Here is an 11464-nt window from a genome sequence, read left to right on the forward strand (position 1 = left end):
AAATCAATACTGTTAATATTTATTGCTTCACGTTCTTGCCTTCAAAATCCTAGATAAATACTTGTTCATTATTTAACCTCCGAAAGTACTGAGTTACCATATGTCCTTTCTGTAGTCTTTAGGTATCTATTTTTTATTCTATATTCCATGTATTTGTTACTTTCATAGAGGCAAAAGGTATTTGAACAATGTTTTATTTCTAAATTTTGTATCTTGTGTATTTGTTACTATCATAGAGAATGGAGATGAGAGAGTGATTAATGTTGATTTGGGAGATGTGTACTAATTTTTAGGGTGGTAGGTGGCATTATTTTGTTTTTAAATTATCAGTTTTGATGTTGTATTTGTTAATAGAGTTTTATTTTTGTTTTCATATCAACTTTCAATTTATTTTTCCCATGCATTGTATTTGGATAAACATGGTTTAGGGAGAGTTTTTCGTTTTCATACGAAATTTTTCTTTTTGTTTTGTATAATATTCAATTGGTTTTCAATTTAACAGTTCTTCAATTTCGGATTTTTGAATTATTTGGTTGGATTCTAATTCCTACATTTGTGGTAATTTTGAAATTTTGACTACATTTTGATTTTAGATAATGTTTAATTCTGCAGTCAGCGTTTTAAAACAATTACCATGTATATGAATTTATTTATTTTTAAATATTTAGACATTTTTTTTTGTATATAAACTTTATTTAGATATTTTTGAAAATTTCATTTACAAATTAGACATTCATCCAATCGACCCATTGGTTATTATAAGAGTAGCCCATTTCTCTAATAACCTCCCTTGGTTGGCAACCTCGACGAAGACCTCTTATATGGCATTGTGGTGTTTTTCTACTGAACAACTATGGGCACCAACATTTTCTTCCTTTTAATGAAGATTTGACAATTACCCACACCCAATCAACCCAAGAATGAATTTGCCCATTCTATTTGGGGTCAGTTTTGAGTTTTGATGACCTTATTGATCTAAAATGGAAAGACCCATAACCGTAAAAAGTCCGATTGGTGAGTTCAAATATCGTCGGACACAAATTAGTAAAGATCCAAGTTTCTTTCGGTAAGTATATTATGTGATAAATCTTGTTTGGACTCTTTTAACAAACATTAATCAAAGTTAATATCACATGTCAAAGTGAACGTACATTAGTCAAAATATGAAGGTAAAGTGTAAAATACAGAAACTAAACGACTAAATGAAAACTAACTCAAAATTCATAGGGTAAAAATATAACATTTTGAAACCCCAAGACAATATGAAAATTAAACTCAAAACTCAAGGGTAAAAGTCTAGTATTCTAAAACTTATGAATAAAATAGAAACTATACTCAAAACCTAGAGATTAAAAAAAAAAGTATTTTCCCCTAAATTTTATTGAAACAATTACAATTTCTTTTACATCATTAACTAAATTTAGCATAGGGGAAGGGTAAATTCAAATGTGAAGTCGATAAATAGGAGTGACAATAAGATCTTGAGCTCTAGGACAAGTCAACCCAAATTCTTCAGTCATGTCTAATTTATCTATTGTCATACGCTTAGGGAGCTTCCAATGAAAGCAATGTACAAGTTGAGCTATCACCAAACGAACCACAGTCAAACCCAATTGTAATCCAGGGCACCCTCTTCGACCAGTTCCAAATGGAATTAATTGAAAATCTCTTCCTCTTACATCCACTTTCCCACCAATAAATCTCTCTGGATAGAACTTTTCTGGATGAATCCAAGTACTTGGATTTCGTCCAATTGTCCATGTATTTACTATTATACGCGATTTTTTTGGAATGAAAAAATCATTAACAATGCAATCTTCAAGAGATTCATGTGGAACTAACAATGGAACTGGTGGATACAGCCTAAGAACCTCTTTAATTACCATGTCCAAATATTCCAAGTGAATTAAATCTGATTCTTGCACTATTCTATCCAACCCCACCACATTTTCTAATTCATCTTGCATTTTCTTCATTGCTTGTGGATGTCTTATGAGCTCAGGAAGTGCCCATCCAATTACTGTGGCTGAAGTGTCCATTGCAGCACCAAGTATATCCTATTTAAAAAAGTCAAGGTATGCATGTAATAAACTAATTACTATCATTGACACACATCCCGCATCTCTATGCCATATTTGAAAAAATGTCATGATTAGATTCAACTTAGATTATACTTGATCCATGTTTCTCCATTTACGTACATATTAAAAATAAATAAATCAATCTTTTCTTTTAAAAAAAAAGTTTTCATATGGCAAATTTTTATTCAAAGTTTTTCTATTAAAAAAAATGATTAAATACATTACTTTGATTATATATTCTTGACTATGGTTCATTTTGGTCCTTATATTAAAAAAAATGATTCATTTGGTTGTCCATACTTTTTTATTTTTATTTCATTTTTACTTGATCAAAATGGACGCTTTTTAATAGTTAATGACCAAAATAAACCAAATATGATATTACAATGACAAAAATGAACCAAAGTTAAATGTACACAAGCTAAAATGAATTTTTTAAAAATACAGATACTAAAATGAACTCCTAGTTCCATTAGAAACGACTTTATAAATCATTAAGAAAAAGTTAATTTACGCACTTCGAAAAACATTTTTCAGATAGACACCCTATATTTAACTCAAATTGACCATAGTTTAACATATGATTAAAGAATTTATCTTTTGACTAAAAAGATCAGAGGATTCAAATTCTCACCATTATTATTGCTTTGACGCAGGAACGATCAATTCGATACTCATGAGTATCCACAGAGTCCATTAGATCCAACATGACATCTAAAAAATCTTTGGTTCTTTTTCCACCCATAGAGTTAAGATGTTCATCAATAATCCTCTCAAAGAACCCATCAAACACTTTGCTAACATTTTTCATCCGACATGTCAACCCTTGGAGATCAAGTCTTGCAATAAAAGGAATAAAATCTCCCAAATTAGGAGCAGCGATTAATTGCATCACCTCTTGCATCATAGCCTTAAAACCTCTATCATCCAACTCTTCGTCTCCAAATTTCCTCCCAAAAACCATCAAACAAGTCATATCTGTGCTGAGTGACACGACTTTAGAACTAAGATTAATAGCAACACCATCATTTGCAGCCTCTTTGAGATGCTCAATCAACAATCCAAGTTCTTCCTTTCTCATGGATTTGAAAGAATTGATCTTGTGGTTACTAAGCAATTCAAGCGTACACATTTTACGTATATTCCTCCAATAAGATCCATATTGAGCAAAAACCAAATTCTTTTGGCCATAAGACAGGAATTTTGAGACCATAGTGAGGGGCCTACTTGCAAAAATAAGGTCATGGGTTTTGAGAAAAAGCTCAGCAGCTGTTGGGGAAGAGACAACAATTGTGTTTACAAGTCCCAATTTCATGTGCATTATGGGACCATATTTTTGAGACAATTGATGAAGATCTCTATGAGGAAACTCTTTTAGCAAATTGAGGCTGCCAATAATAGGAAACCCTTTTGGGCCAGGAGGTAATTTCTTGCCCTTGCTCTTCTTGTTGAATTGCCATGTTTGAAAGAGGTAGTTTGAAAGAAGTAATAGTGCAATTGTGGCCCAAATCCAAGCCATGGCATGTAATTCTTCTTTCAACTGATAATGATGATGGTATTGAAATTAAAATGGGATTTAATGAGCTTTAATTATTATTGATTGACCTATTTTTATAGGTGGTGTTTCTTCAACCTTCAATGATGGTATTATTGTTTGTTGTTTGTTGTTTTGTTTATATTTTAAAGCCACCAAGAATTTTTAAAAATTTGAGTTGTTTTAATATATGCAAAAAATATTATACAAAATTTGCTATATGCTCTAGAGGATTCAACTGCTGAAGCTGGCTAGGATGGTTTTCAACAATATCGGAGATGTGAAATTACGATATTCTCATTATTCTCTTTGTTTCTCAACGCTCTATGATATAAAATTAGTAAGATACTGATTTTTAATATATAACGTTGGATTGTTTTTTTCAATATATATGTGTGTGTGTAATTTTGGAATGTCAAGATTGGGGTGCGGCGGGGATAAATTTGAAAATGGAAAAAGAAAACTTCGTTTTAAAAAAGACGGTTGGTTATTATTTATGTTTTATTGTTTATTTATTTCGTTTTTTTTTTTTTTTTCAAAGGAAGAAGCAGATAAATTATTGAAGTAATTTCAAATATGGGAAGGTGAGTCAACTAATTTATAAATATAAGAAAATATCAGTAATAGATAGACATTATTAGTGTCAATCACACGAATAGATGTCTAGCTCAGTGTCTATTATAGAACGTGCCCAAGACGACATAGAGCGGCTGAAGTCTTTAAAAATGGGTTAACATCAAAAGAAAATAAAAAGGAGTCGCCACCAATTCTTTTTACGATATTATTGGACACCGATATAAAATAAACAATTTTTAGTCAAATATGGTCTGTGGAAACTAGAGTTGAGTTTGAGAGTTGTTTGTGCATAGGAAATGCGCTAGCACCCCACAACAACCCTTTAGAAAATGGTAGCCAAATTTTGTATCTTGAATTGAAATCATTCTTTAGATAAATTCTGACATTTTGTAAAGGGGTTACTCACACTCTGGACTGTCTCACATGAAGTCTAGGCACATCCAGAGACAATAGTAAAACAACGTAAAGTAAATCAAAAGATAAACATACCAAGGTTGGTAACCCAATTCGGTGATAAAACATCTACATCTGGGGGGCAGTGTGCCCAGGAAAGATAATCCACTAATATATGAATGTCTAGCGATTATAACGTTGTACTTATCTGTAAATTAACAATAGTTATAGTAACACACATGTAGCCCGACTTCGTTGTGCACCTAAGCTCTCCTTAGATGTGAGATTCCCTCTCTTGAACTTAGACTCCCCTTAAGTATGTGAATATTAATGTTGAAACGCCTAGGCACCTCCTAAGTGTGGGAGACTCCTTCTCACGAGATGATATCTTTCCTTCAATTTGTGAACACCTTTCACATGTGAACTTAGGCTCCCCTAAGTAATAAGAACTCCCTTCTCGATGAATAACATTTTATACTCCCCCTAAGGCTTGAGAAATCCATCTCAACAAAAAATATCTTAGGCTCCCCCTAAGATAAATCAACCTTTGTGAATTAAAGTAAGAAAAGGTGGAAGAACACGCTGCCACAAAAAGAACAAAGAAATTCTTCTTGAAAAACAATGTAGAGCCTGCAAAAAGTTTGTAGAGCTCACACAATAATAGAAGTGACAACCTTCGCATGAGAACTTCTTAAGCTTAGTTAGAACAATATAATGATGGAAAATATTCCCCCACAAAATCGTCAGCACACCAGAAAAGAAAACATTCCAATAAAATATTTTGCAGAATACAATAAATAAGGAAATAAATATTCTACAGATTTGGCAACTGAAAGAGCAACATCTGGGACAACATCCATCAGAGAAAAAAGAAGAGACAACTCCAGAAAGCTACTAAAAGAATGTTAGGAATCTTGAACAAATATATTTAGCCAATATCATTATTTCTAACAAACTCCCCCGTTGACTAAGATAATTTTTTTAAAACAGGACAAAATCAACACAACCATCCCTAACAACCATTCACAAGGGAAGACAAAGAAGGCATAAAGTGATAATCCATAGAAGAAAATAAAGGTTCATAAGAACAACTTTGTAACCCATACAAAGTAGTAAAAAACCAAATAACAGATTGGTCCATCAACAAAACAAACATTAAACGGAAACAACTGTAGCTCAAAAATAAAACCAATGTTCGTACCTGCTAACATCCAACAAACCAACACTAGACCAAGACAACCAAGACCAACTCCCTCTCTAGCTTAAAGAAAATATCAAGATGAAGGCCCAGCCTGATTAGGATCATTAGCACCTATCTCATCAAAACCAATAACGTATTAAGCTCACACTTTCGATCAGAGGCATGATAAATAACATCAGTAAGCATCTTAATCTCCTCAGATAGTGAGTACATGAGGTGGAGGCCAAAAGTAGACTTGATAATATCAGCACTGGGAGCTTCTTCAACAGTATTGGGAGAAGACGACACAATATTTGGAACATAATGGCCTTGAAACGGAGTGGCATTAATAGTTTCTTCTACTGAGAGTAAATAAGGTTTCTTAGACAATAGAATTCCACAAATCAGACATGGATAGGGAATAGGTAAACGTAAAGCCTGAGAGTCATGTGCCTCCATAGCTGACCAATGACAAGAATCCTATTAGCTCTCAAAAAGAGCTAATATTATGCCCTTACTTCCACCATATTGAATAATTCTTATGCTTAAATTGTCTAATTTGTAGATAAATCGATCCCGAGGAGCAAATATGTCATTTGGATAAAAGTTGAGCCAAAAAGAAGCAAAAATTGAATTGGATGCACCATGTTAATACAAACAACAAAATTATAAAACTACCCTTAAAGGCAGTGTTGCAACCCTCCCTTGATGTTGTCTCGACACTGGAAATCACGCTCTTGGCATGAAGGAGCTTGACGCTACCTCAATGCTAGAAGATAGAAGTTGTTGAACAGGGCAGCGTTGCGATGCTGTCCAACAGCGTTGCAATGCTACGAAATTTCAATGGAAATCTTCACCTTGCGTGCACGCAATTGAGCGTCACAATGCTCTTAATCATCCTTGTGACGCTACGACCTACTTATAAATTCATCACTTACGTTCTAGCAGAGAACATAATGAGTTGGAGTCGCATTGGGGACGTTTTTTTTAAGAGTTTCACCAGATTTTCACTATTCTTTCCTCCATCTTTCAATTCATTTCATTATTGCATTCAATTTCTCATTTATTGTTGCTAATTTGAAGAAGATGCAAGGCTAGATAACCCTTTCTTCTTGGATTTGGTAGTTTTATTCAATTTCTTGAGGATGTTTAATTAATGATGTTGAATCCTATGAACTCTTGAGTTTGATTTAAATTTGTTTTTAATAGAATTTGATATAATTGATATGAAAAATTATTTTTATTGGGTTCTTGTATGCAATTTCTACATGGCGGCATTGCATTATTGTAGATTAGGTTGCATGAATTAGAAATTCTCGTGTCAACTAAGACTTTTTCTAAACTCACACTTGTTTGTCCTAATCTAATCTCACTCAATGAATCATGCTATGAGTCTAGACTTTCCAACTTGTAGGATGTCACAACGCACGTGTTGGGGTTGATGCCCTAAATCCCGTAGGGTCCTATAGTTTGTAAACATTTGTATGAACAAACATTCTGTGATTTATAATATATGATATTTCATTTACTTTTGTTTATGAAATATATGATATTTTAGTTGCATTAACCACAAACCAATAAACTAAGATCCATGGTTATCGTTCTAACTTAAACATATATGTGGAGACATACAAGTGAATCGTGTTTAAGTGATAACCTAAATTGTTTGTAGTATATAGATAAGGCTAGATACCTTATTCTGGTGACACTACGAGTATGACTTACTTTATAGGTGTTACAAGTGTTTTAAAGTGCTACAAATGATCTGATCCTGATCATTCGTGTATTAGACATGCGAGTGGTGATATTCTATACAAAGGAGTTTGTATAAGACCGAACCACGAAATTTTTAGTCTCGTTATATAACGTCGTTCATAATTGAGACTTTCATTTCACTAGGATAACCATAGGTAACATGACCTTAATCCAGAGTGAGTTGTGAACTCCTGCCAATGGGGGCAGTCTTTTGATTTGCATGGGTGAGAGTGGCAAGATCACGGAGTCAACAAGCCTACCATTTTGGGGATTTGTCTTATTAAGGAGCTAGGAACTCAGTTACAAAAGATGGAATTCACTCCTTCCCCGAAGCAGGGTACGTAGATACATTGCTTTCTTAATGGCTGATTTCGAGTCTTGAACATGTGGCGCCATACCCTTTCTTGGGCCAAGAGGGGTTTAGTCATAGTGGGACTATAATCTATTGTTCATTAGAGGGATCAGTGCTATGTATGGACTTAGATGTAACTACAGGAGCAAAACGAAAATTTGACCAACTGTATTTATGAGCAATTTGTGAACGGTCATCGTACTGTTGATTGGTTATATCCAATGGACACAGAAATGTATCTATAGTGTAAAAAGTATAGTTATCGGTCTTTAATGGAGTATCCGATAATTAATGAATGGTGGATAATGTGATTAAAGAGTTTAATCAAATATTCACGCACTGTTGGAGCTTCAAGCTACAGGTCCATAAGGTCTCCTTGGTAGCTCAATGGATTTAAATTCAGAATCAGTTTTTGGGTTAATTTGAAATGTTTAAATTAATAAAAGGGAATTTGATTATGTATGATATAATTAAATTAATACAATTATATATGATATAATTGACCTAATATATTTGATACATTACTTTTTTATGGGAGAATCTAATATTTGAATATGATTCAAATATATTTTCTATGAATAAGATTCATAGTTATTAAATTTAATATAAATATGGTTTATGTTAAATGCCATAAAATAGAGAAAAAGAACTATGGTTTATATATTATATATGGTGTAATATTAAAACTATAGGTTATGAATATAATATGATAAGTTATTATCATATTTATTTATATTTATTAATATTTGATAATTAATTTCTTTTTCTCCATAACCACTTTTAGTGGGTAGTTACTTAGTTTTATGGAAAAAGTAAGATAAATGAAAATGGTTTTCTAATTATTCCACAAGATATCAGATATACTATCGAGTAAACAATCGAGTTACTACACGATTGCTTGAGAAACTATATGTTAGCCTCATTATCTACACGATTGAGAGAGTTGTCTATGTGATAGACTTGGTCGTCTACACAACAATTTTATTCCCTTCTTGATCGTCTTCCTCCTGCACACTAAACTTCCTCTATAACCAAAATTAACCAGAGCCCACCACTCATGGATTCTCACACAGAGAATACCTAGGTCACAAAGTGGTAGTGTCCTATTTGGTTTGAGGATTGACTTGCTGCTTGCTACTTGTTCGAGGAGTGTTCGAGTTGTTTAATGCATTCGTGAATGAGTTATATCGAGGGATTACTTGAAGAATGCTCCTTCAAAGGTCTAGTCTCTTGATCGTTTGTTTTTATTTCAAAGCATGCTATAATTTAAGATTTATCTATAATCTATTATTGTATGACTGTAAACATATGCATAAATTCACAATGAGATTTGGACGATCCACTTCCACTCAAAGGTTCTCTGTAAACGGAGTTCCTTCAATTGGTATCAGAGCCAGGTTGTGTTCTGATTTCCAAATTCCATTTGTTGTATTAAATTTTGTTTACAGTTTGGTGGGTTTTAAGTTTCTATCATGAATTTAAGTGTTAAATGTTTGTGGATGTTGTTGATGGATAATTTTGGGATAGTTGTCTCTGTTTATGCTTTCAGTTTACTTTTATAAAAGTTAATTGTAAGGGCCCCTGCGTCTTTTGGCATAATTGGTCACAATCGAGTCTGTATTCATTTAAATTTTTGAGTCATTCATGAAGAAGCTTCAGACGCAAAGAGTTGCAGTTCACTTCAATGGAGAAGACGAAACATTGGTCGCATCTAGCTCAAGCTAAACGATCGTTTAGATTTGGCTAGGCATTTATGTAGAATTGTTCTACTCGATCGTGTAGCATTTTGCTAAACGATCAAAGAGCTAATGCTACGCGATCGTGTAAAGACTTTACTCGATCATGTTGTGTTGGTTACATGATCGCATAGATGATCAAGGGTAAACAATCGCATAGTATTTGATACTTGACACAAGGCATGCGCGCTAAACAATCGTGTAGACTATCATGCTTATCACATAGTCAGTAGCTACACGATCGCATGGTATATGATACTCGACGCTTGCTGCTCGATCGTGTAGACTATCATGCTTATTGCATAGTCGTTAGCCACACGATCGCATGAAATGCGTAACTCGAAGCGCGCTGCACGATCACATAGGTTATCATGCTCATCGCATAGTCCTAAGCTACGCGAACATTGCTACACGATTGTTTACACTCAATGTGCATTACTCGATGATCAAAGGATTTGCTACACGATCAAGTGACGAGGCTTCAAGGCGGGCGATTCAAGACCCGGTTTACCTATTCGAACTGGTTCACTCCATCTTTTGTAATAGTTTAGCATTTCCATTCTGATTTTGAGACAAATTATCCCAATCCATCAATTTTTTTTTTTAATATGCATGTGATGTATGTTTATATTATATGCCATAATGTATGTCATATGGTTTTAAAACCCACCATAGGTTATGCATTTTTCATGCATCATCTTTATATTATAAGTATTATAATATATTAGTTTGCATGATTAAATTACATAAAGCATGCTCATGCATCATATAATATAAGAGTTATAATATGTGCATGCATTATAGAATATCCATGCATAATTTATATTATAAATATTATAATATAAAGTTGTATGTTAGCATGGAATGTATGCTTATTTCATTACTTGGGTTATATAAAAGTTATATATATTAGTAATGAATGAACATTGCATGAAACATGACACTTAGGTTTATTTATAAAAGTTATAAATGCCTAATGAATGTCTAGCTAGCAATGTGAATGGTTTTAATTGTTTCATTTTTTTATAAAAGTTATAATTAATGAAATTAGAACTAAATCAATAATAAAGAGTTGCATGCACACCTTAGGCTTTAATCATGTTTTAAAAGAGTTTTAAAATTTGATTGAGATTGACCTAAGATCACGTTTCTAAAAAGATTAGAAACCTAAGTTTAATCTTTTAATTTGGTTTAATAGGATTATATTGACTAACAAAAGATTAAATATGTAACAAATGTATTTATAATGAACCTGTTGGCTAAGGCTGGTTCTAGCTAGGTTGGGGTACTTAAGTCAATGGAAATGTCGCACCCTACCTGGGAACCTACCTGGAAAGGTGAATTAGATAGATTTATCACATTCATGCAAATTTGATGAAAGTTCGTTAAAGTGTTTAATAAGACTTGATCAAACTTGTTTAATCATCAAAAGTAAGTGTTGTTTTTTAACAAATTAAACAAACCACTTAGTTAAAATCAGTAGCCAGATTTTCTAAGTTAACGAATCCCTAGGTAGAACATTCAGTGGGAGGTAATTGGGGTATATGATACTTCGCTTTACCTCTACACATTTCTCCCTAAAAAGTTCACATCATGAGATCTATCCTCGGCCTCGAGGCACCACTGGAGTGTCCCCCTACGGGTGGCATTTGAGTAGGTCAATAATAAGGTGAATGGAGTGAATGTTCATAGTAAGTGGGAGCGGGACGTGTCACAACATATCCCTCGGTCTCTCTCATGAGGTTGAATAAAGTTTGAGTGCATCGCCTTGTGGCACCCTAAGAGTGTCCCCCTAAAGGATGGTTTTTTTGCACAACTCTTTATTTGATCTCTAGCAATAGATAGGGTAGCTTTAGT

The 11464-nt window shown here is 33.4% G+C and overlaps 1 protein-coding gene across 1 annotated transcript; it reads right to left on the bottom strand.

Annotated features, from left to right (window-relative positions):
- Positions 1-1442: 1442 nt before the first annotated feature.
- Positions 1443-3600, bottom strand: LOC120074585 (cytochrome P450 71AU50-like). Its single transcript, XM_039027748.1, has 2 exons — positions 2716-3600; positions 1443-2057 (listed from the first exon to the last, which is right to left on the bottom strand). The coding sequence occupies exons 1-2, from the start codon at positions 3598-3600 to the stop codon at positions 1443-1445; spliced, it is 1500 nt and encodes a 499-aa protein (XP_038883676.1).
- Positions 3601-11464: the final 7864 nt, after the last annotated feature.

The sequence above is a fragment of the Benincasa hispida genome, chromosome 3, assembly GCF_027475165.1.
Source record: "Benincasa hispida cultivar pf3 chromosome 3, pf3_genome.v1.1, whole genome shotgun sequence".
NCBI classification, from domain to species: Eukaryota; Viridiplantae; Streptophyta; class Magnoliopsida; order Cucurbitales; family Cucurbitaceae; genus Benincasa; species Benincasa hispida.

Excerpts from the sequence above, each read along its gene's own strand:
- LOC120074585 (XM_039027748.1), bottom strand. The coding sequence starts at position 3,600 with ATGGCTTGGATTTGGGCCACAATTGCACTATTACTTCTTTCAAACTAC. Across the intron at positions 2,058-2,715 it reads GCGTCAAAGCAATAATAATG|GATATACTTGGTGCTGCAAT; the intron begins GTGAGAATTTGA and ends TTTTTTAAATAG.